The following is a 26,394-nucleotide window of genomic DNA, read 5'->3' on the forward strand; positions in this document are numbered from 1 at the left end:
TAGTTGTTTGAGGTTTTTTTAATCATTAAAAGAGGCATTGATACATTTATGAAAATATTCTCAATGGATTAATTTATCTTAAAATTACTTTAAAAACAAAGTGAATACAAATTGTACAATTACCTAAATTGTTAGATGCATCTTTACTAGTAAGTATCTGTAATACAGTTATGAAAGCTACACAGGTTCAATGTTTAATATATGCTTTGGCAGTCTCAAACCAAACCTTCTCTACAGCTTCTTGGCCTGTGTCAAACATTTTTAATAAATGCTTCTGTCCAGTTTTTGCTGTGATCATTAGGTATTCTTTGTTTTCAGGATACAAGAGGGAAGTATAGGAGGCTATGACAAGTGACTGAGAAAATCTACAACATACCAAGAGAAACAGGGCATCTCTCTCCTCTGTTGTCAATGGTACAATGCTTTCAAACCCTGCAATAACATACCCTCCCACACGGAGAGGATCCTTGCTCTCAATCATCATGTACATGATAGTTATTGCTAATTCAAATACATAGTAACCATAACTCATATCACTAAAATCCAAAATACCAGACACGGTATATTGTGGATTCTCAGGCGAAGCAGGGTTGGAATCCAACAAGATATTGTGGTCATTAAGGTCCCCATGATTGATACCTAAATGCAGAAAAAAATTGAAACAGTATTATGTATAAATAATAATATACTATAGACTGGAGAGTTTGTCTGTGTGTCTGTTAGTCTGTTCAAGAACTCTTCTTAAACTGTTAGAACAGGGGTGGGCAACCTAAGGCCCAGAGACCAGATGTGGCCGCCAGCTTGCAGCTCTCCCCCTGCCATCTTCCCACAGGGCTGGAACACATAAAATCTACTAGCCTGGGGCCCCCAAGGCTCTGGTGTATGTGGGGAATGTCTTTCTTCTTAGTCAGGGGCCACATCAGTGATGGTTTTTTTCCTTTTGCTTCTCACTTGTATGTGCCCCTCCCCAACTGATTTTTTAGGGTAAGTGATCCAAAAAAGGTTTCTCACCCTGTGTTATGGCTAGGACCACCAAATTCAGTATATAGCTACCTCTTATCATAATTTAAGCAAAGTATGGGTTTGGTTGTGCCAGGAATGAGACTGCTTTTCATAAAACCATACAGAAAAGAGACAGAATCACCAGGCAAGTGAAAGGGGCTTGCTGGAGGCGCCTTTCCCACCTCCAGGACTGCCCTGGCTCTGAGCCACCCTACCCCAGAGCTATGTTTTAAATGAAGAATGTACATTTTTCATTTTATTTTCCACAAAAAAAATAATTAATTGATTAAGGGTAAATCTTCTTTGTTTATTATAAACAGAAGAAGCCTTATTCTAGCTTTTTCATTTTCTTAAGAAATCTACACTGAAAATATGCACTAAATTTCCACATCATATGTGAATACTCAGATTATACATGGATACAAATATTGATCTGTCTCCTAATAGACATGACAATATTGCTATAATCCAACATGCCTTGCCAAGTCTCCTTTCTTCCTAAGAACCTCAGTTTTATTAATCCTATATAATAGGAGACTAGATGGCAACTGGCAATGATATAGTAATTTATTATTTAACTTGTGGTAGCACCCACAACATGCTAAGTGCATTCCAAACACAGGAGATCACACAGACGTCTTCATAAACATTGTTATCTGACAGCTGTCTGGTGGCCTATATTAAATGATAAACTTAAAAAACAACAAATAGTCTGGTAGCACTTTATAGACTAACAAAAATATAGGCTATATCTGGACAGCATCCCTCTTTCGAAAGAGGGATGTAAATTAGACATATCAAAATTGTTAATGAAGCCAGGATTGGAATTTCCTGCACCCATAGATGGTATCCTGAGCTTTTGTGGGCACAGAGCACTTCTTTAGATGACCGGAGTTTAAACTCTGGTCATCTGAAGAAGTGGGCTGTGCCCACGAAAGCTCAGGATACCATCTATATGTTTTGTTAGTCTATAAAGTGCTACCAGACCATTTGCTGTTTTTTAAGTTTATCCTTTACAGACTAACTTAGCTACCCCCTGCAGCTATATTAAATGAGTTAGCCTTTGTTTGTTTCTACAATTTAGTGTCTACATAATGAAAACCTTCACTGTAGGTGGCAGTCTCAGCAGAAGGCCAACAAGTGAGACTGAACTCCCCCTTCATTCTTTGAGATGATCCTCTCCTAGTCCTGTTTCTGACACATGCTCATGGTGCATTGTGGGAAAATTTTTACATGTCCTGTGGATAAATAATTTCTGCCTATAGTGCCTTGAACTTGCCGTCTCTTAAAAACATTCCAATTCCCTTTTAAAAATGCCTTGCATTACATTACAGTATAATTGTACTAAAATACTCACAGGTTCGAAAATTGCTTAGCTTAGGTAGTATTTTCTCTTTGAATTGCTGAATAACTTGCTCCACAACTTCACAATAACTGTTCTGGCCCACAGCATGAATATACTGCTCTAGAAGAGGAACATTTGCCAAGTTCCAAATGAATTTCCCTCGATGCAAACTTTTTATGGATGGATGATCGAATTTCTTAAGGAAAACAAGAAAAAAAAACCCATTATACAACAGCTCTGCTACCATGTAGAAGCGGTCTGATCCAATGATCAACAAAGTCAGTAGGGATGCATTGACTTTAGTGGGCTTTGGATCAAGTCCATAGAGAGGGGGCTTTGCTTTTACAGTCATTTGATACCATATGAAACTTTGTGATGATCCGACTTAAAACCTCATTCAAGCTGATGTGTTAAAACTTTCCCTTAAGAAGGATTTCCCTTCCCTTTCCAGCAAAAACACACGAGGTTCACACCTAGAAGCAAGGCCTAATACAGTGGTCCCAAACACGGTGCCTGCAGGCACCATGGCGCCCGCGGGGGAATTTGTGTGCACTCGCCAAGTGCTCCGGGCTTGCCTGGCCCTGGGCACGTGGCGCATACATGGTGCCGGAGCCGGCCCCGAGTGCATGGCGCACGGTAAGCGCCGGCCCCGGGAGTGCCGCGGATTGGCCGCACACGCTCTGGGCACGCAGCGCTTGGGGGGGGGGGAGCACCGGCCCCGGGTGCATGGCGCTTGGGGGGGAGGAGCGCCAGCCCCGGGCGCACAAGTGTCCCCGCCCTCTGGTGCCCGGCAGGCGAACGGCCACACCCCCTGGCACCCGGCAACCTCCAGTGGTTGGGGACCACTGGCCTAATAGAATCTGCCCAGAAATTAGCACTAGATAGGTGAGAGGGTTCCACTGGTCATTGTGACCTTGTGTATACATGCACATTAGAGAGAAAACACAGGTCTTTGCCCACAAAAGCTTATGCTCTGATAAATCTGTTAGTCTATAAGGTGTCACAGGATTTCTCATTTTTTATGCAGATTCAGACTAACATAAGTACCCCTCCAATACAGAAATTGAAGATAGTCAAGAATGGGGGGAGGAGGGGGAGGAACAGATGCAAATAGCAAAATAACTGAGCAGTGAGCACAGTGGAAAAAGCTGAAGAGAGGGGTTTTGGTGCTGTTCTTTAAAGGTGTGGTGCAGTAATATAAGAAGCTACTTCTTTTGGTTTTGGTTCCTCCTGCATCAGAAATTACCAGACTATCAATTTCTACTTTAATGAGGAACATCCCCAGCACCCAGGATTTGACTAGCTTCTCGGGACAACACCACCAACGGTATCCTGGAAGATGGTTGGTTTTAGCACATTGATACTCACCCACATCTTTTAGAAACAAAGACTAATTTAAGTAATTTCTCATTCTTTAAAATTGAATAGAAGTGCTGGTGATGATAATATCTTATATCATATTGAAATTTTCATCCATAAGTCTTCTACAATGCCTCTCAAATTGCATAGCATCCAATAACTTCTTTTGGCATAAGCTGTACATACAAGAGCTGCGAAAGTGTAAAAGAGACAGAACTTTCAGGTACTTGCCAAAAGTGGATACAATTTAGCCACCTCTGGGATAGACCCTGCCAACTAGCTGGCTCTCAGCATACTGTACAACAGTGCAAGCTCTAGGCTTATAAAAAGTGTCACGGGACCTTTAATGTCCACTCAACACAGGCAGTCACCCATCAGATCTGTATACAGTAAACTAACTGCATCTTGTTTTATTTACTTGGAAAGGATGAACAACCAAGTATACTCTGATTTGATCCTGTGTATCCAGGGAATCTACGTATTTCAAACTTATTCTTTAGGTTACAAAATCATTCTCTCTCTGGCACTGTCTTCTTGGGTTGGCTTGCATGGTTTTAGGGTCAGATTTTGCCAGTGATGCAGTGCAAAAGCACAATGAAGTGGCAGATCTAGCCCAGGTTGGTTTGGTATAGTTCATTTGGTTTGGTACAGTTGAAATATGGATGAAAATCACAATATTGCATCAAAACTAAAATGTGATTACAGTAAAACTGTGTTATGTGGCACTTCAACTAGAAACTCTATAAACGGACATATCTGATTTTCAATAGGGTCCAGTTGGTGCAGGGAAACAGGCTTCCTACCTGGCTCTGCATAACTTCTGGGAACACATCCTTGCTGCTCCTAGGTGAAAGAACATTCACAGGGGCTCCATGCAGTGCCCCTACCCTGCCTCGAGTGCTGGCTCTGCAGCTCCCATTGGCTGGGAGCCATGGACAATGGGAGCTGTGGGGTGGGATATGTGTTTGGAGGCAATACTCAGAGCCTCCTTACCGTGCCTCTGCCTAGGAACAGCAGGAACATGTTGCCATTTTCAGGGAGCCACCCAAAGTAAATGCCACCTGGATCCAGCACCCCAAAATTCCTCCTGTACCACAAACCAATGCTCTGAGCTCCCTCTCAGAGGCCATACCCTGCACCCAAACTCCCTCCCTATTAGTTACTGGAATGTTGGACTTTACAGCACCCACCCTCCATATCCCCAACATGTTGGATAAAGCTTTTAATATACAGTACTAGTACAGCACTTCCAATGTAGCAAGAAGCACTGCAGCAGTAAAAACAATGCCACTTGGTGATCAGACATTGCCCATTATGAAAGGTTAAAAATGCAATGTCAAAAGCAAACAATTCCGCTGTGTAGGAAAGATAGAAAATACGGCAAAAGACCAGCTAGGCTTAACAAGGAGATCTTGCATGATCTCAAAATAAAAAAGGAGTCCTATAAAAAATGGAAACTAGGACAAATAACAAAGGATGAATATAGGCAAGCAACACGGGAATGCAGGGGCAAGATTAGAAAGGCAAAGGATCAAACTAGCTACAGGCATAAAGGGAAACAAGAAGACCTTTTATAAATACATTAGAAGCAAGAGGAAGACCAAGGACAGGGTAGGCCCACTGCTTAGTGAGGAGGGAGAAGCAGTAACAGGAAACTTGGAAATGGCGGAGATGATCAATGACTTCTTTGTTTCGGTCTTCACCGAGAAGTCTGGAGATGTGCCTAACGTAGAGAGAGGGTAAGTTTAGAAGATAGGATACACAAAGAACAAGTTAAAAATCACTTAGGAAAGTTAGATGTCAGCAAGTCACCAGGTCCTGATGAAATGCATCCCAGGATACTCAAGGAGCAGATAGAGGAGGTATCTGAGCCTTTAGCTATGATCTTTGAAAAATCATAGAAGTCAGGAGAGATTCCAGAAGACTGGAAAAGGGCAAATATTGTGCCCATCTATAAAAAGGGGAATTAAGGAAATCATATGCAAACACTTGGAAGGTAATAAAGTGATAGGGAATAGCCAGCATGGGTTTGTGAAGAACAAGTCATGCCAAACTAATCTGATAGCTTTCTTTGATAGGATAACGAGCCTTGTGGATAAGGGAGACGCGGTGGATGTCATATACCTAGACTTTAGTAAGGCATTTGATACGGTCTCGCATGATATTCTTATTGATAAACTAGGCAAATATAACTTAGATAGGGCCACGATAAGGTGGGTGCATAATTGGCTGGATAACCGTAGTCAGAGAGTTGTTGTTAACGGTGATAAATCCTGCTGGAAAGGGATAACAAGTGGAGTTCCGCAAGGGTCTGTTTTGGGACCCGTACTGTTCAATATCTTCATCAAGGATGTAGATATTGGGATAGACAGTATGCTGATTAAGTTTGCAGATGATACCAAACTGGGTGGGGTTGCAACTTCTTTGGAGGATAGGGACATAATTCAAAATGACCTTAGCAAGTTAGAGAAATGGTCAGAGGTAAACAGGATGAAGTTTAATAAAGAGAAATGCAAAGTGCTCCATTTAGGAAGGAACAATCAGTTCCATACATACAAGATGGGAAGCGACTGTCTAGGAAGGAGCATGGCGGAAAGGGATCTAGGGGTCATAGTGGACCACAAGTTGAATATGAGTCAACAGTGTGATGCTGTTGCAAAAAAAGCAAATATGATTCTAGGTTGTATCAACAGGTGTGTTGTAAGCAAAACTCGTGAAGTCATTCTGCCGCTCTACTCTGCACTAGTTAGGCCTCAGCTAGAGTACTGTGTCCAGTTCTGGGCGCCACATTTCAAGATAGATGTGGAGAAATTGGAAAGGGTACAGAGAAGAGCGACAAGAATGATTAAAGGTCTAGAGAACATGACCTATGAAGCCAGGCTTCATGAACTGGGCTTGTTTAGTTTGGAAAAAAGAAGATTAAGGGGGGGACATGATAGCGGTTTTCAAATATCTAAAAGGGTGTCACAAGGAGGAAGGGGAAAATTTGTTCCTCTTGGTTTCTGAGGACAGGACAAGGAGTAATGGGCTTAAAGTGCAGCAAGGGAGATTTAGATTGGACATTAGGAAAAAATTCCTAACTGTCAGGGTGGTCAAATATTGGAATAAATTGCCAAGGGAGGTGGTGGAATCTCCCTCTCTGGAGATATTTAAGAACAGGTTAGATAGACATCTGTCAGGGATGGTGTAGACGGAGCTTGGTCCTGCCTTGAGGGCGGGGGGCTGGACTCGATGACCTCTCAAGGTCCCTTCCAGTCCTAAGATTCTATGATTCTGTGATTAATTGCTCAGGAGAGAGGGACACCATCAGTGTGAAATCAAGTCAGTTTTAAAATGCAAGATATTCAGGTTCTACAACTATCAGTATCCCCTGCTAATGCTTGTTTTATGATAACATATTGCAATTCAAAAAATGTTTTTCTCCCTTCTGTGTCTCTGTAAGACTCACACAAGCAAACAGATAATCTAATAGGGGAAACAGCTAAATTTACTACACAAAATGCTATCAAAGGCACAAAGAAATAAAATGGGAAAAAAGGAAAATGTCTTTTTCTTTATTATCTGTCAGCTATCATAATCATGGATTTTGTGTGTCCCTTGAGTGACAAGAAGAAATGTATTCCTTTTAAACAAATTAAACTTATAACTGAAGTTTCATCACTTATGGGCACACAGATTTTTCCCCATTCTCCATGAAAGTTGATCATCTGCTTCAGAGGATGTATTCTGAGTACAGATTTTCTATTTAAATGGTTTCAACTGCATAACTTTTTAAACACCAGGGGCTCTTTTAATAATCTTTCAGTAGCATAAATAATCTTTCAGTAGCATAATTATCTGAAGTCTTTATCCAGAGCATGAGAAGCAGAGATTAATGCAAAGCACTAAATATGCAAAGTTCTTTTACGTAACAGAAACTCAATTACTAGCTGATTTATTGGCCTTCATTACTTGGTTAAATCGAAGTTGAAAGGAAGACCTTACTTTGCATTTCATCATGTTTAAAATTTATTTGGCTAGAAGCAGCACGTTGAGGGAAATGTCATGAAGGTCCACACATTAGCACAACTGTCCTATTCGAAGTGTACCAATCATTACCACTGTCAATTGGGCCTCATTCAAATCGTTGCTATAAAAAAAAATCAGGTCAAAATGAATTTTAAAAATGTAGCCACTTGAGCTTCTGGGATGTCTACTTCACATCTACTTCACATTTGAGAAAGTTCGTGTGTCTGTTTGTCTGTCCACCTCCGTATGTCTGTTTGGGTATGTCTACACTACCCTGCTTGTTTGAACTAGCGGGGTAATTAGGCATACCGCACTTGCAAGTGAAGCCCGGGATTTGAATTTCCCGGGCTTCATTTGCATAAGCGGGGAGCCGCCATTTTTAAAACCCCGCTGGTTCGAACCCCGTGCCGCGCGGCTACACGGGGCACGAACTAGGTAGTTCGAACTAGGCTTCCTAGTTCGAACTACCGTTACTCCTCGTGAAATGATGCAGTGTTTGGGAAGGTGTATGGGGGTTCAAGCAGGGGTGCAGAAGGTTTGGGTTATATCGGGTAGGGGTGCAGGAGAAGGCAGAGGGTTGGAGAGGGAGAGGTTGGGGTGCCAGAGGCAGGCTCTGGCTGGGAAACCTTACCTGGGTGGCCCCCAGCCAGCAGCCCAGCAAGTAATTTAACCAGGGTCCCTGCCTTCCACGCTCCAGTACTGCTCACAGGTGAAGGGGCACTTCACATGCTGCCTATCCTGCGAGGGACTAGTCACTTACATCCCTCATATAGACTTCTTCCATTTTCCCTTCTGCTGCCATGTCTCCTATCCTCCCCTTACCCCATCTGCCTCCCTGGTGCCTGCTGCTGCTGCCACCCCCCACCCCTCACACTCCTTTGCTGTCCTGGCTCCTGCCTTTCTCATTCCCCTCAGCCCTCCTTGCCTCACCTCCCCATCCTCCTGCCCTTCCCCCCTTTGCCCACACTTCCTCTAGCCTCACTCCTCATCCCCTCTCCTAATCCCTCCCTCTGCTTACCTGCCCTGCCTCTCTCCTCTGGTGCCCATCGCTCCCCTCCATTCTCCTCCCCATGTCTGCCCTTCTGCTTCACCCCCACAGTCACCCTGCAGCCTCCTGGTTCCTACCCCTTCCCTCACTGCCCCTACCTTCTCAATACCTGTCCCCCTTGCCATCTTCCTCCCTGGTGCCCACCCCCTCACCACCATCTGCCCCAGTTTTCTTCACTCCCCTCTGCACCCTCACACAGGACTTGCTCCAACTCCTGCCTTCCTCATGCCCAACCCTCCTTTCAACTCCTCTTCTCCCAGCACCCACTCCTCCCCCTCCTCTTGCCCCCACTGCCCCTTCCCTATCCTCTCCCAACATCACCCTGTTCCCTCCCCTCTCCTACTCCCACTGACATCTTCCCATTCCTCCCCACTCCCACTCCTCTTGCCCTTTCCCCTCATTGTCTTCTTTTGACCCCCTGGCATTTGTCTCTCCTCCACCCTCCTAGTTGGTGTCTTCCCCTTTCTTCTCCTGATCTGGTCACCTCCTCTCCCCTCAGCACAAGCCCCTTCCTCTCCGCACCCCCACCTTCTCCTTTCCTTGCCTTCTGCTATCCTGACACCTGCACCTGCCAGGCAAGACAGCATGGTGGGCAGCTGCTCTTTGTGCCGAGGATGGAGCCAGGGCCATAATGCTATTTATAGTACTGCGACCCCAGCCCAGAAGCAGCTGTCCCATGGCCCGACTCCAGTCCCGGCACACAGGGCAGGGGCGCATGGCAGGTGGCTGCCCAAGGACAGCTGGGGCCGGGACCAGGGTACTAAAAATAGTACCACGACCCCAGCTCCAGTCCTGGCACATGGGGCAGCAGGTTCCTTGTGCCAGGACTTGATCCAGGGATGCAGTGCTATTTTTAGTACTGCAGTCCTGGCTCCAGCAGCTGAGGTCCCAGATGCCCCCAGGGGCTGGGCCACATAGCAGGTGGCTGCCTCATGTGCCAGAACTGGAGCCGGGCCATGGTGCTATTTTGAGCACAGCAGCCCAAGATCCAGCAGCCGTGGTGGCTTCCCAGCTGCTCCTGGGGTGGGCAGTCACCTGCCATGTGGCCCCGCCCAGGGAGCCTCTGGGTCTGCAGCTGTGTGGCTCTGCTGAATGGGTGGAAGGAATGACATTCTTGGTGCACTCCCAACTGGTGTGCACTTTGCAGGCACTTCCTGTTCTGGCACAACCAAATCCAGACTTTGATTTAAGTTACACTAAAAAGAGCAAACAGACTCTCAGATAGATGGACATTTCTAAAACATATAGATAGGTAATAACTACAGGGGGGCAACGAAAGGACAGAGGTGGGGACCAGGACACCTATAACCCCACTGAGGCAACAAGAATGGAGAAAAGGACAGCTATGGGTCGGATCCCCTGGGATGCTAACATGAAGGGGAAAGGAGTCCAGGACAGCTGGCAGTATTTTAAAAAACCCTTATTGAAGGCACAGGAAGAAACCATTCCAATGTGCAGTAAGAAAAGCAAATATGGTAGGCGACCAGATTGGCTTGCCAGGGAAATCCTTGGTGAGCATAAACACAAAAAGGAAGCCTATAAGAAGTCGAAACTTGAACAGATGACTAGGGAGGAGTATAAATACATTGCTCAGGAATGCAAAGGAGTAATCAGGAAGGCAAAAGCACAATTGGAATTGCAGCTAGCAAGGGATGTGAAGGGTAGCAAGAAAGGTTTCTACAGGCATGTTAGAAATAAGAGGATGATCAGAGAGCGTGTGGGGCCCTTACTGGATGAGAGAGGTAACCTAGTGACAGGTGATGTGGGAAAAGCTGAAGTACTTAATGCTTTTTTTGCTTCTGTCTTTACAGACAAGGTCAGCTCCCAGACTACTGCACTAGGCAATGCAGTATGGGAAGGAGGTGGGCAGCCCTCAGTGGAGAAAGAACAGATTAAGAACTATTTAGGCAAGCTAGGCCTACACAAATAGATGGGTCTGGATTTAATGCATCCTAGGGTAGTGAGGGAGTAGACAAATGTCATTGTGGAGCCTTTGGCCATTACCTTTGAAAACTCATGGAGATCAGGAGAGGTCCTGGATGACTGGAGAAAGGCAAATGTAGTGCCTATCTTTAAAAAAGTGAAGGAGGACATTCCAGGAAACTACAAACCAGTCAGCCCTTGGAAAAATCATGGAGGGGATCCTCAAGGAATCCAATTTGAATCACTTGGAAGAGGGGAAAGTGATCAGGAATAGTCAACATGGATTCACCAAGGGCAAATCATGCCTGACCAATCTGATTAGCTTCTATGATGAGGTAACTGGTTCTGTGGACATGGGGAAATCAGTGGATGTGATATACCTTGACTTTCGCTTTTGATACGGTCTCCCACGATATTCTTGCCAGCAAGCTAAGGAAGTATGGATTGGATAAATGGACTGTAAGATGGATAGAAAGCAGGCTAGATTCTCAGGCCCAATGGGTAGTGATAGAATCATAGAATAATAGGACTGGAAGGGACCTCGAGAGGTCATCGAGTCCAGCCCCCCACCCTCAAGGCAGGACCAAGCTCCACCTACACCATCCCTGACAGATGTCTATCTAACCTGTTCTTAAATATCTCCAGAGAGGGAGATTCCACCACCTCCCTTGGCAATTTATTCCAATATTTGACCACCCTGACAGTTAGGAATTTTTTCCTAATGTCCAATCTAAACCTCCCCTGCTGCACTTTAAGCCCATTACTCCTTGTCCTGTCCTCAGAAACCAAGAGGAACAAATTTTCTCCTTCCTCCTTGTGACACCCTTTTAGATATTTGAAAACCGCTATCATGTCCCCCCCTTAATCTTCTTTTTTCCAAACTAAACAAGCCCAGTTCATGAAGCCTGGCTTCATAGGTCATGTTCTCTAAACCTTTAATCACTCTTGTCGCTCTTCTCTGTATCCTTTCCAATTTCTCCACATCTTTCTTGAAATGTGGCGCCCAGAACTGGACACAGTACTCCAGCTGAGGCCTAACTAGTGCAGAGTAGAGCGGCAGAATGACTTCACGAGTTTTGCTTACAACACACCTGTTGATACAACCTAGAATCATATTTGCTTTTTTTGCAACAGCATCACACTGTTGACTCATATTCAACTTGTGGTCCACTATGATCCCTAGATCCCTTTCCGCCATGCTCCTTCCTAGACAGTCGCTTCCCATCTTGTATGTATGGAACTGATTGTTCCTTCCTAAGTGGAGCACTTTGCATTTCTCTTTATTAAACCTCATCCTGTTTACCTCTGACCATTTCTCTAACTTGCTAAAGTCATTTTGAATTATGTCCCTTTCCTCCAAAGAAGTTGCAACCCCACCCAGTTTGGTATCATCTGCAAACTTAATAAGCGTACTCTCTATCCCAATATCTACATCATTGATGAAGATATTGAACAGTACGGGTCCCAAAACAGACCCTTGCGGAACTCCACTTGTTATCCCTTTCCAGCAGGATTTAGCACCGTTAACAACAACTCTCTGACTACGGTTATCCAGCCAATTATGCACCCACCTTATCGTGGCCCTATCTAAGTTATATTTGCCTGGTATGGGGGGGCCCTATGGGGTGAAGGGGCCCTGGTGTGTTTGGGGACAGAGGGCATCAGAGGACATCGGGCGGGGAGGCACCCCCCCAAGGGATCATGCACCTACCCTGCCTCATTTGGTGCATTCCCTGTGTTTCTGTGCACCCTTCTGCAGGTTGTCCATGCCATCAATGACATCCTACTCCAGAGGGTCATCCGCCTTCGGGACGTGGACGCAATAGTGGCCAGCTTTGCTGCCCTTGGGTTCCCCACCTGCAGGGGAGTTCTGGATGTGACCCACATCCCCATCTGTGCCCTGGAACATCGAGCGGCCCATTTTATCAATCAGAAGGGGTACTTCTCCGTCGTGCTCCAGGCCCTCACGAACCACCATGGCTGCTTCACAGACACGTATGTGGGGTGGTCCGGCAGGGCACATGATGAGGTGGGCACTTTCTTCCCCCAGCAGGAATTTACCGTTGGGGATGTCCACATGCCTCTCTCTGTTGTGTGGGATGCGGCCTTACACAGGACGGATGGACCCCGGCCGGGCAGGTTTCAATGACCACCTCAACCGGGCCTGCAACCAGGTCGAGTGTGGCCTTGGCCAGCTGAAGGTGCTTTCGTTGTCTGCTCACCCATCTCGAGATACGTGAGCAGAACATGGCTGAGGTTGTGGCAGCACATTGTGTGCTCCACAACATCGGGGAGCTGAAGGGGGAGGCCTTTCGCCCGGAGCGGATGGCAGCCGAGGGCTGGGCATTTGAACAGCCCCACCCAGCCGCCATCCGACAGGTGCACCACGATGGGGTGCGCATCCAGGAGACCCTGAAGGACATATTCTCCCACAGTAGGGTTGCTTCTACCTCCCATCTATATCTCCCTCTCATCCCCAACCCTTCCTTCCCTCCTTCCCCCCCAATAAACAAAACAAACCCAGTTTTTTCTTAAAACATCAGAAAACTTTTATTTGTTTTAACAGGGAAGAAGGGTGAGCAGTGGGAGGGGCCTCTGAACTGGGAGGGAGAGCTACTGGTGGGAGGGGTGGCTCCTGCCAGTGCCTCTGCAGGGGCAGAGGCCTCGCTGGCCTTTAGGCTGGGTCGGGGCAGGACAGGGTGCAGCAGGTGGGGGCAAGGCGGCGGCAGGAGGGGGCGTGGGCATGGCAGGGAGGGCAGGTGGATGTGGCAAGGCCATGCCATAGTGCACGGCCTGACTGATGTGCGACATCAGGGTGGTAATGTCGCACATGTGGTCACACTATTGCAGAAACTGCCCCCATGCCTGCTGCAACCACTCCAGGTCAGCGTCAATTTTTCTGGTGACCGCCGCCTCAATTCTCTCGATGGCCTGGACATGCCGACGTAGCAGCTGGTCCTGCTACCTGGCCTGCCGGACTGGTGCCTGGGAGGTTGGGGGTGCTGCCGCTGCCGCAGGGCTATTGGGTCCCTCGCTCCTGGATGGTCCTGCTGCAGAGAACAGAGATAATGATGGGGTGGCCAGGCAGCCCTGCCCACACTGTCCCTGTGCCCCGTGACACCACACTACTGTGGCTTGAGCCCACTCGGTCTCCTGTGTGTATGTTTGCATACAGGACTCCCCCTGGAGTAAAGTGATCCTCCATGGATTGTAACCCCTTGGGAGACATCACTGTGACTGAAGACCCCTTGTCTGTGATCTGGCCACTTGGCATGTGTTGTGTCAACCTGTGGAACTCCTTGCCAGGGGATGCTGTGAAGGCTTAGGACTATTAACAGAGTTTAAAGAGGAGCTAGATAAATCCCCACATTGCATGGGAACAAGTATGGCAGACAAGGTCTGGGGTCTTAGACCCCTGTCAATTGATGTCCTCAGAGACAGAGTGATTGGAGAGTGTACCGTCCTTGCAACAAAACTCAAGCGGCCATGGGGCCAGGCCAATCGCTTCCGTGCTCCCCCTCCCGCTAGCCCTCAGACAAGTAGCCCAGGGAAGCGTGTGGCCGCAGCGAGGGGCTTCCCTCAGGGGCAGCCTAGGGACTGGGAGCAGGCGAGGGATTCCGTGGGGGCTGTGCTCACAGGGCTGGCTTGCTGCGGTTTCCCCGGGAGCAGCTGCTGTGTCGCACGGCCAGGCATGGCTGCATACTGTCTGTGTGTGGCATCCTTCGGGAAGTGTGGGGTCTAGCCTGAGCTCTTGGGGTCTTGGCTGCTTCCTGCTGGCACCCCTCTTTCCCCTCAGTCAGGATGTGTGCAAGCAGCAGGATCCCAGGTGTGCCCTGGAGCTGCCTGGAGCGTCCACATGCCAGAGTCAGGCTGCACGAGGTGGCACGTGCTGTGTATTGTTACACAGCGTGCAGCTCAAACAGCCTGAGTGACGCTCCCTCCTCCTCCCCCCTGGGCATCCACCCATGCAAGTGAGAAGCGCAACACTCACCAGAGGATCCTTCACCGGCCTCAGATGAAGCCTGGGAGACATATTGGCTGCTCAGCACTGGCTCCAGGTGCAGGGTGACGGTGCTGCTGTGGTTGTCTCCCTCATCCTCCATACCATGTGGCCTGGTCACTGGGGGGGGGACGCAGGCCGGTGTGGAGGCAGTTGTAGTGGGGACAAGTGTTGGCTCCTGCCCCCTGGCCCTTGGTGGCCCGGACATAGCCCAGGCACAGCTCCTTCACCTTCACCTTTTCAAGGGTCCGGGCCGGATGCCCCTGCTGGGAGAGCACCTGGGCCATGCAGCTAAAAATGTCTGTATTGCAGTGATGGGCACGGGTGTCGTAGCGGGCTTCCTCGTTGGCCCACAGGTCCAGAAGTGCCTCCACCTCTGCCTGGGACCAGCAAGGTGCCCCTCCAGCTCTCCTGGGAGCCCTGGGGTGGCTGCTGGGAGGAGGGTGCAGGCTCTCGGGGATGTCCCTCTAGAGCAGACATCTCCTCTGGGGGGCTCGTGGGTGCAGCAGGGCAGAGCTGCATGCTGGAGCTGCTGGCTGTGCTGCTGCTGCCACACGGCATCTGCAGGCTGTGTATGGCTTTAAGGGGGGGCGTCCGGTAACCAGGAAGTAAGAAGCTGTGAGTGCAGGTACAGAGCATCCAAGCAGCCACTTGGCCTTTTTCCTGTGAGGCCAGTTCTTGTGCAAAAACTCTTGGCTGCCTGTCTACACCGGCCACTTGAACACTTGTGCAAGAAGGCTTCTTCCTGATAGGGAGCGTCAGCGCTCTCGCGCAAGGAGCCCTGTTTTCTGACGCTATGCTGTAGATTTACTTGCGCAAGAACGCACGTGTAGTGTAGACAGGCGGCAAGTTTTTGCGCAAGAACCCACCAGTGTAGACATAGCCTAAGGGTACGTCTACACAGCAGTGTTATTTCAGAATAACTGACGTTATTCCAAAGTAACATAGTGCACATCTACACTACAAGCAGCGATTTTGACATAATGTCAAATTGGAGGGCTTCTTACTCCGACTCCTGTAACGAAGAGTAAGGAAAGTTGGAGGAAAAGTGCTCTCTCAGACTTCCTGCTGTGTAGACAGTGCCAAAAGCTGAAACTATTTTGAGTTAAGCTACGCAGCTGACATAGTTTAAATCGTGTAGCTTATTTGGCTTTAGCCTTGCTGTGTAGATGAGCCCTAAGGTGCTACCGGACTCCTGTTTGTTTTTACAGATACAAACTAACACAGCTACCCTTTGAGATTTGTGGTCATAGTTGATAATTTCTATAGTTATTTTTCAGCTGTAAGCCAAATTAAATCAATTAACAGGCACAAAGTAAGGATGTTCTCATTAGTTGACATAAGTGAATTTGCCTGTATATCTTTCCATTGGGAGAAAAAAAGAGCAGGAACAGTTTTTAATTAAAAAAAGAGGGAGAGGAAGCTAAGAGGGTGGAGGTGAAGTAAATTTTTCAAGGGGTGTTGCAAAATGACTTCTCCAGGATCCACCGTGTTACACATTATATATGACTCAGTCCTGTCTAATCCAATCTGGAATGCTAATTCTGGATATATTAAAACTGAAAATAACTGAGCTACTGGAATCTTATTAAAGAGCAGACACTCTTACTCAATTCAGCACTATGAAAGTTCAAAGAAAAATATTCCTCGAACTGAAAACATCATGAAATATGCTTCAAAATACGACGGTCATTAAAAAACTGTGAAGGCACATATTTCCTTTAAACAGTCATCAAAATTACAGACCATAACCAAAGGATGTAGCAGGCAAATAAGTATGTATGTAAGAAAATGTAGTTGTAGCCGTATCAGTCCCAGGATATTAGAGGGACAAAGCGGGTGAGGTAATGTCTTTTATTGGACCAACTCCTGTGAATAACAGGGCTTTGAGGAAGAATTCGGTGTGACTCAAAAGCATGTCTCTCTCTCCAACAGAATCTGGTCCAATAAATGATACTATCTCTAAGTAAGAAAGACTCGTGGAATGAAATTCTGTGAGGTGCTGCCTAAAGTTTGCAGCCCATGCAATAAAGATCTAGGGTAACGTTATGCAACTTTTGTACCCTCCTGTTCCTTGATTGCCCCAGCGGTTGTAGAGGCCCTAGAATAACCCAGCCAGCCTTTCCCTGTAGGATGCAGCATTGCCCAGAATCTTCACACTACTGCATTCTGAAGTCCTGTCCCCCCTCCCACCAACAGTACCATCTTTCCATAGGATGGTTTTGGAAACTTACCCAGACCAAAAGCCATCCCTAAGAGAGTGGAGGGCCCAGGGCCTCTGGCCTGCTGTAGGTGCCTTCCCACCTGCCTTGCCTCTGCTCCAACCCCACCCTGCCCCCACTCTACTCCTTACCCAAGTCCTCCTCCTGCCAAAGCCCCCTCCCCTGAGTGATGTGATCTGAGGGATTACCAGTGGGCCTGGCACAGGGTGGCAACAGGAGTAGACCTCCCCCCATACTTACCACAGCCTGCTCCACTGCACTCCACCACTCCTTCCCAGCCTGCTGCACCCCACTTCTCCATGGCAGTGGGAAGTGGAGTGCCCTAGGGCCTGGCCACTCTGCTTCCCGCCACTATGGTGAAGCTGAGCACAGTGGGCTGGGAGAGGCACAGACTGCCAGGTTACAGCTGCTGTGGTGAGCATGGGGGTATCCCACTCTTGCTGCTGCCCTGAACCAGGCCCTCCGAGAATCCCCAGGGCTGCCCTGGAACCCATCCATAGGATGGTTGAGGCAGCTGCTCCAGACCCTCTGAAGTTCAGGAACTGGGAGGGCCACCCCAAACTGTCATATGGATGGGATGGCTCTGCCTAGGTGCCACACTTTGGGGACTCCATGCTTTAGGGGTACATGAGGCCCAGCAGCAATGTTCCCCACCCCACTGCTCTGTCTTGCTGGATCTTGGCAACTCTTGGGAGAAGAAGGGCTGAGGCAGAGCAGGGCCTTGGGAGGAGAGATAGAGTGGACCTGGGACAGAAGGGGGTTTTGTCCTGAGCCTTACATCCCCCCACCATACTACTTACAGCAGAGTTTATAAGGGGATCCTCAGAAACAGACTCCTCAGAACAGAGGCTTTTAGGATCCTTTAACTCTGTATTAATGGGCCAGAATGGAGGAGAGAATCTCATCTCTATTGTTTGAGTGCATCATTATGAAGTCTTCTGCATTTCTATAGTCCTGGCCATTCAAGGAACTCATTTATATATACAACTTAGTAGCTCAAGTGTATAGTAGGGAAGAAAGAACCATTCTCTCCAGTCCACTGAAAGGGGCAGGGAGGTTAAGTAACTTGACTAAGATCACAGTAAGTCTGTAGCAGAGCTAGGAACAGAACCCCAATCTTTAGACTCCCAGTTGTGCGTTTTAAGCACAAGAGCATCATGCCTCCCCTAATATGTAAAGTAAAATAACAGACAGACCTACTGTTAAACAGTAAACTCATAGGTGGAGTGAGGGACCTTGTTGAATTTCATTCACTTATGTGGACTAAGGAAGATGGCCGAAGGCCAAGGATTAGATTCAACTTTGCATTTGAGATCCTTTCAACACAGGATTGTGGGAAGCTAATTATGGCTCCCCTATTCTATGGGCTAGTCTGTACTGCACCTGCTTGACATAAGATAGAGGAGCCATGGAAACTATGGATTGTGAAGGCTAGGACTATAACAAGGTTTAAAAGAGAACTAGATAAATCCATGGAGGTTAAGTCCATTAATGGCTATTAGCCAGGACGGGTAAGGAATGGTGTCCCTGGCCTCTGTTTGTCAGAGGGTGGAGACGGATGGCAGGAGAGAGATCACTTGATCATTATCTGTTTAGTTCATTCCCTCTGGGGCACTTGGCATTGGCCACTGTCAGCAGACAGGATACTGAGCTAGATGGACCTTTGGTCTGACCCCCTATGGCCATTCTTATGTTCTTATTTGAGGTAAAGGCAGCTGGCAGAGGGGACAGCTCAGTCCAAGCAGGACGACTCAAGTTCTAACCCTGTTTCACCAAGGTATGGCAATTGGTTACCATATGCAGCATAGTGACAAAGATGGGAGTCCTAAATGGCCACAAATTTGTAGGACTTCATAGCCATGTAGCTTTATGTAAAGTAACGTGCCTCAGTGTTCTTTGCCAGCCCCCCTTTCTGAAAGAAGAAAGGATTTTACCTTATCATTGGTAAAGGTATGCCGGCCAGAATATTGGGTCTAAAGCGGATTCCAAGACAGGAATAAAGTTTTATCATTTTGTTTTAAGTTTTAAAGTTAGTATTGTGAAATATGTAAAAAGTATGAGAATTGTTTTTTTTAAATTGTAATTTGATGTCCTTGTTCAAATGTGCATATTACTTCTGTGACAAAGGTTGATTTTGGTACCCCCCCCCCCAAAAAAAAACACCTTGTTAGGTGTTAGAGTGAGGAATGTGCAGGTTAAGGGTATGTCTACTCTAGCCCCCTAGTTCGAACTAGGGTAGCTAATGTAGGCATTCAAACTTGCAAATGAAGCCCAGGATTTAAATATCCCAGGCTTCATTTGCATGATCCCTGGCAGGCACCATTTTTAAATCCCCTTAGTTTGAACTGACTGCCCGCAGCTACACGCGGCAGTGAAGCAGTAATTCGAACTAAGTCCTTAGTTTGGATTAACCGTTACACCTCACTGCAGGTGTAACTAAGGACTAAGGACTTCTGACTGCTGCGTGTAGCCGCGGGCAGCCAGTTCAAACTAAGGGGATTTAAAAATGGTGCCCGCCCAGGCACATGCAAATGAAGCCCAGGATATTTAAATCCCAGGCTTCATTTGCAAGTTCAAATGCCTACATTAGCCCCCCCTAGTTCGAACTAGGAGGCTAGTGTAGACATGCTGTAAGAGACAAGCATGAAGGCCAGATGTTCAAGGGAGAAACCAAGGACAGACGTAGAAACTCCAGAAGATTGCTGTATATCCACATTGAGAAGTAAGTAGTGGGCAAATCAACAGCTCTGAAAGAAGGCAAGCATTCATTAATTGGGACAAAATATTTGTGATTGAAACCAGCTTAGCATGGCAGAACAAAGAAGATAAGGAGCAAGAGAAAGAACTGGAGATAAACATTCATCAGAAAAACAGCATGATGATGCAAAACCCACTGATCCTGATGAGAAAGAACTATTATGAAAGGAGAACTGTTGTGCCTTAAGAACAGGGATGTCCGGCCATGACTGGAGCATTGGTCCAGACTGATAGATCCCCACTTCCGCCCATGATTGATCCACAGACCATGGACTAGTTAACAACACATCAAATGGGGGGGGGGGAAGAATGAGTGAGAGTATGTGTGTGTGTGTGTGTGTGCACACACACGCACGCTGCTTTTCAGCATATTGCCCTTTGCCCCTATAAAGTTCCCAGGTGCTTCTTATAATAAGCATAACAACATGGTTATCTTCTCTTTTCATGCCTTGAAAGAATAGGGAAGCCATGGCTAGGGCTATGTATTACAGAGCCACATACAACACCACTGCCATATGTTTGGTGTACTCTTTGTCTGTAGTGCTCCAGCTGCGTTTGCAGGTAGCTCTGAAGCGGCAGAGTTACGCAAATGTCTCTGAAATTAGTGAGATAATCTTATGCATTTCAAAACTATAAGACACTAGAGAGGAAAGGGATGACTCCCACTTGCATGCTGAAAACAAGAAGTCCCACCTCTGAGAGAGTTTTATCCAGTCTGGCAGCTAATTTCCCAACCTCGTAGAAAATGTGAGGATTTGTAGAGATTGTTGCCACGGTCAGACCTGGGAGATAGGTCAGCAGCCTCACCATGTACTTTTTTGTCACAGAGCCAGTACCTAATAGGCAAATAGATACATTGTGAATTATTTCAATGCACTCCACAGATTATTGTGAGTAAAAGCAAGGAGGTTTCTTCTATTACAGAAGAAATAAGAGATCATTCAAAGACCTGATTTACTAGGTGACACTAGGGGTAGTCTACACTACGAGATAAGGTTGAATTAAGATATGCAACTTCAGCTACATTAATTGCATAGGCAAAGTACCTTAACTCGACTTTTGGTGCTGTCCACACTACAGGAACTCAGAGGGAAAACATTCTGCCTTCGACTTCCCTTACTCCTCGTGGAAGCAGGACTACCAGAATTGACCAGAATGCCCCTCTTCGTTCAAATTAGCATGTTTTCACTAGACCCACTAATTTGAACCCTGGAAAAATCAACAGCAGGAGCTTTGATCTTTGTAGCTTAGACCAGTGTTTCTCAACCTTTTTTTTATAAAGTACCTCTTTAAAAAAAATTATAAGTACCCCCAGTACCTACAGTTTTCAGACACACAACATTTTTTCCCCCCACCATTGCAACACATTTGTTTAAACAACTTAATCGTAGCCGGGTGGGCAATGAAATTTTTGGATGTAAAAAAGTACAAAAATAATAAAGCACTGTAAAACTTAAAACAAAAATTCAGTTTTCTCCAAATTTCAGTTGTGTTGACGTACCCCCAGACTCCTCTCGAATATCCCTTAGGGTACTCGTACCACTGGTTGAGAAACACTGGCATAGATATACCCTAAGTAGATAGGTCCAGCGGCTGTGCTCAGAGACCTTCATCTGGTCAAACACCTTATGCAATCTACTTACAGCATTCTCCCACCACCACCTTTACAAACTCATGAAGTACACAATCTTTAACTCATTCAGATTGTCTAGACTGCAGAGCTTTTCCGGGAACAATTTCCAAAAAAGTGGACACGTTCTTTCGCCATCCCCATAATCCTCATTGTACGAGGAAGAAAGGATGTTCCAAAAGAGGAGGTATTTTCTGAAATTTGGCCCCGTGTAGATGGGCCAAATTTCAGAAAAGCCTCTTCCGAAAGCAGAAAAAATTGTGATCATCTTTTTTCAACTTTTCTTTTCACTCTAGACATAGCCTCAGCCTAGAAAACAGGAGACAGAAGGTATCTCTCAGGCCTGCTAATCTTCCCTCTGGTGCTTCCAATGCCTTTTTTGCTTTCTAGGTGAATGGGCTTTGGAACTCTCCTCAACCCTCTGAGATAGGCACACAGCTTTATCCCTCAGGCTTACTTCAGGGCAATTCTACTGGTGATCAGAGTATTGATACAACTACTGCTGCCCAGCATCTTGTCACACCTTGCTAGGCTAAAATTCTCTTCTATAGCTATAACTACTTCAACCACTCTTAATATACCTCACATGCCTCACACAAGTGATTACAGTGGTGCACAAGCATTTATCAATACTTTTGCAATTGCACTTGTTCTGATCCAGACTTCCTAAAGTTGCCTTTTGTTCTGGGTCCCCCTGCACCATGGTACCGCCAGTTTAGGACTAAAAGCAATGACATTTCACTTGCATGGGGCAATTGGTCTTCCTTGCGTCATTCTACAGCACACCTGATATGCTGGCAGTGACCTTTCTGGCCAAGCCTCTCCTCTTCAGAGAAGTGATATTTCACCAATAAAGCCTAAGTGCTCACATTTTAGCAGTAGAAAATTCAGTGAGACAGTGGAATGAAGTAGTGTCTGGACCTGAAGAAGTTACCTACAACATATTGCTATTGCAACAGTTCAGAGAGTGCGGTTTGTGAAACCCGAGCACCTGAAGGAGCGTGACTATTGCACATATTTTGCACTGTTCCAGCTACTTGTTTATTTATGCTGGTGTTGAATTCAGTGACATTGCTCTAGAGTTACACCAACAAACAGAACAGAATGTGGCCCAGTTATTACTGGGACAAATCCTGTGGGATACTCAGTGGTATCTTTCTGCTCTTTCTGGTAGTCTCATGCCACAGTATGAGTGATAGGACGATATTTTTCAGAAGATTTTGTAATCTCTCACCTAATGATTCTAGAGACATTATGTTGCCATCTTTAGTGAGATAGGGTGTTGCTGAAGGGAATCCTTCCGCATTCAAAAACATCATGATTCGGGTCTGCACTTCAATAAGTTCAGGATTCTGGCTGTCTTCACAGTTGGTGATTTTGAGGACGCACTCATAAGCACAATCTTCTGTTCCCTCACTTCTTGAAATAGTCACCTGAAAATTTTGATCATCATAGCTAGGGAGTGATCTGATAGCAGATACTTTTAATCCAAACACCCTTTCAACTAATTCAGTGGCTTCTTTTTCATTGAATGCTGGTTTAGTGAAAGTCTGGGGTTGCTGAATGTTTCCAGAAGACATTGTGCATCTAGGAGAAAACAGATTAGAAGATTTCAGTTGTAGTCTGTGCTTTAATACAGACATAGACATTATACCAAAAATAGACTCTATACTGAGGGGCTGTGTCTACACGGGGCCACTTATTCCGGAAAATCAGCCGCTTTTCCGGAATAAGCTGCGAGCTGTCTACACTGGCCCTTAAATTTCCAGAAAAGCAACGATGCTCTACTGTACAAAATCAGCCGCTATTCCGGAAAAACTATTCTGCTCCCGCTCGGGCATAAGTCCTTATTCCGGAACACTGTTCCGGAAAAGGGCCAGTGTAGACAGCCCAGTAGTCTTTTCCGGAAAAAAGCCCCGATTGCGAAAATGGCGATCGGGACTCTTTTCCGGAAAAGCGCATCTACATTGGCCACAGACGCTTTTCCGGAAAAGGGGCTTTTCCGGAAAAGCAGCCTGCCAATGTAGACACTCCTTTTCTGGAAAAACTGAAAACGGAATAGTATTCCGTTTTAAGCATTTCCGGAAATTCATGCCAGTGTAGACACAGCCCTCGTGAAAAAAAACTTCTGTTTAATGAAAATTTAACCATTCATGAATCTTTTCTCTTTCTTCACTATTTTTATATGTAAGCTCACTTCATCCTTTGCTATAGTTTCCATGATAAGGCCTGATGTATACCCTCATTTTTGGTTGAGAAATAAAACAATGTATTGGTTGTTATCTAATACAATTCATAAACATAAAATATCACCAGTCAATGACAAGGTCACCAGGCATATTTCTAAAGTACCAATAATTTCCTAAGAAATAAAGGGATCAAAAAGTCTATTGCTTTTAAATTCAGATACGTGATTAGATAACCCTTTCAACCAATGTTAACTTGTAAAAAGTAAACCCAATCCTTCTGCCAGATACTATCATTCACAATATCAAGAAATATTCAGTGTCAATAAGACAACAATTTATTCAAAGAGGAGAACCATTCAAAGAATCCAACCCATTCCCAAAAGGTTCATCTCTCTGTTTTTTCTAATGCAATTTTGTGTGTGTGTTAGGTACAACTGCACAACCTCAGCCTAGCCTTGATTAATCTTGGATTCTGTGGAAGTCCGCAGCCTCATACTTTGTAAAGTTTGGTGTGGCTGAAGGGCATACTACCCATTTGGGTACAGAGAGGGAGAGAGGAGTGACTGCTTCTCAAAGGGCCCATCTACAGCCACAGAACTATCCTCTCCAAGCCCCAGTTACAATCTTATTAGTGACCCACTCTTGATAAAAACCAGTTTGCTCTAGACCAGGGGTGTCCAAACTTTTTTCAAAGAGGGCCAGATTCGATGAAGTGAACATGCGTGAGGGCCGACCATTTTGCCTGACATTCTTTGAACCATTAAAATTAAATGCAAATTAACTATTTTATGCGATGTTTATTGCAAACGGCATACTTTTCATTTCATCACATGGATGACAAATCTAAACAGGTGTTAAATCACTCTGCCTTCCAGATCTGAAGGCCAGATGAAAAAAAAATCCAGGAAGCTGAAATATATGTCAGGAACATTGTAAAGTACATTACATACTATTGGTAATAAAGGTTGTCTGTCAACTTTTAAGTTCAAAAAATATGAACAGGAACATAACACCAAGTATACATGTTGTGTCCAAATATATTTATAACTGATTTAGATCAATTGATATTAACTGAGATTTTACAATGTATTCATCTCAATACATATGGATTCGTTGGGGGCCACAAAAGATAGATATTGCCAAATTACCTGGGGGGCCGTATTAAACCAGAACACAGGCCGCAATTGGCCCGCGGGCCGGACTTTGGACATGCCTGCTCTAGACAGAATCAAAAACCATTTTAACTGAATTCCTGAACTGTGCCAGAACCCTGCCTTATCTTATGATACAGCGCCCCCTCATCCTGAGACCTGCTAGTGCCCAAACTTCTGCTTACTCCATCTTTCAAACTGGTTCTTTCCTCCGTTTTCCTGGTTGGGGGGCGGGGGGGAGCCATAACCCTGCCAGGACTCAGAGAATGCAGCTTAAGACGCTTCCCAGCTCAGAATCAGTCTCCACAGGGTGGGCAGCAGGGGTGGGGGAGAGGCTGATTTGCACCCTGGGACGGGTCCCAGCCAGTGCCTGTAGCCTCTCCTGCCACCTGGGGTCCCAGCCGCCAGCTCCAGGGGATCCCTGCTGCCTCTCGGGTCCTGGTTACTGACCCTGCAGGACTTAGCCGCTGGGGGTTCCGCTGCTGCCTGGTGGACTCCGCTGCAGGCCCTGGGACCCCAACCATCAGCGAGGGGCATGGCTGGGGTAAGGCGAGGGGGCGCAGCTCAGCGCTGCTCCGGCACTCACCGGCTCTGCCAGACAGCGGAGTGCCCCAAACCTTACAGCGCTCAGCCAAAGCCTCGGGCGTGGGGAGCAGGATCCGGGAGCTAGAACCAACCTCTGGGTTTCCCTTTTCAGCAGCAAAGTGCCTTGAAAAGGTCAAAACACAAATCGGGCATTCGGGGCAGGACGTTGCGTCACTTCGGATCCTGGGCTTGTGAATCCTCCCTCCCTCCCCGCTGCAAGGCGCAGTGGCTCTAGCGCCGCTCCCGAAGGGTTCGGCTCCGCCACTCACCTCGGACACTGCTGGAGCCGGACGAGTTCCGCCGAGCAGAGCTGACGCCACCGGCTCCCCAGCTCTTCTCGACTGGCGAGTTGTGTGAGGCAGCGTCTGATTGGCTGCTGGAGAAGCCCTGCCTTTGTACAAAGAGCAGCTCTTCATTCCCAGTCAGACTGGCGAGGCAGGGAGCGTTCTCTGGGGGTGTGAAGGAGCAGGGCTGGGTAAGTTTTGCTATTAGTCTGCCGGTGGGGGTAGTGTTCATTTCCTGAATGTTAACATTGAGACAACATGGCTGTGTCTACACTGGCAAGTTTTTCCAGACAATCATCTGATTTTCTGGAAAAACTTGCCAGCTGTCTACACTGGCCGCTTGAATTTCCGGAAAAGCACTGACGATCTAATGTAAAATCATCAGTGCTTTTCCGGAAAAACTATGCTGCTCCCATTCGGGCAAAAGTCTTTTTCCGAAAGACTTTTGCCCGAAAGCGCCAGTGGAGACAGCATAGTTCTGTTTCCCGCAAAAAAAGCCCCGATCGCGAAAATGGCGATCGGGGCTTTTTTGCGGGAAAGCGCGTCTAGATTGGCCACGGACGCTTTTCCAGAAAAAGTGCTTTGGCAGGACACTTTTCTGGAAATCTAGATGCACTTTTCCCAAAATGCTTTTAACGGAAAACTTTTCTGTTAAAAGCATTTCTGGAAAATCATGCCAGTGTAGAGTAGCCCATGGATTTATAGAGATCAAATACCCTCTGTTCAAACTAGGGGAAATGCACAAGTCAGATTTGAATACCTTTGTGGCAAAAACAATGTGAAGGACAAGCCTCTGATCGGGTCCAATTTCTTAATGCCCTACAAACTTACTGAAATAGAATCTTGAGCCGGCTGCTGTCTCTCTGTGACTGTTCTGTGCACTTCCCTACC

At 46.5% G+C, this 26,394-nt stretch overlaps 1 protein-coding gene across 3 annotated transcripts; it reads right to left on the minus strand.

Annotated features, from left to right (window-relative positions):
* On the minus strand, positions 1 to 25,643 carry HYKK (hydroxylysine kinase). 3 transcript variants are annotated; one of them, XM_006131384.4, is made up of 5 exons: positions 25,489 to 25,643; positions 22,529 to 22,881; positions 20,358 to 20,500; positions 2,360 to 2,543; positions 1 to 639 (listed from the first exon to the last, which is right to left on the minus strand). In XM_006131384.4, the coding sequence occupies exons 2-5, from the start codon at positions 22,872 to 22,874 to the stop codon at positions 188 to 190; spliced, it is 1,125 nt and encodes a 374-aa protein (XP_006131446.2). In that variant the 5' UTR covers positions 22,875 to 22,881; positions 25,489 to 25,643; the 3' UTR covers positions 1 to 187. The 3 variants fall into 3 exon arrangements, with proteins under 3 accessions (XP_006131446.2, XP_006131448.2, XP_006131447.2); XM_006131386.4 differs by lacking the exon at positions 25,489 to 25,643 and adding an exon at positions 25,312 to 25,477; XM_006131385.4 differs by lacking the exon at positions 25,489 to 25,643 and adding an exon at positions 25,221 to 25,477.
* Between the last annotated feature and the right edge of the window lie 751 nt (positions 25,644 to 26,394).

The sequence above is a fragment of the Pelodiscus sinensis genome, chromosome 14 (assembly GCF_049634645.1).
Source record: "Pelodiscus sinensis isolate JC-2024 chromosome 14, ASM4963464v1, whole genome shotgun sequence".
Classification (NCBI taxonomy): domain Eukaryota; kingdom Metazoa; phylum Chordata; order Testudines; family Trionychidae; genus Pelodiscus; species Pelodiscus sinensis.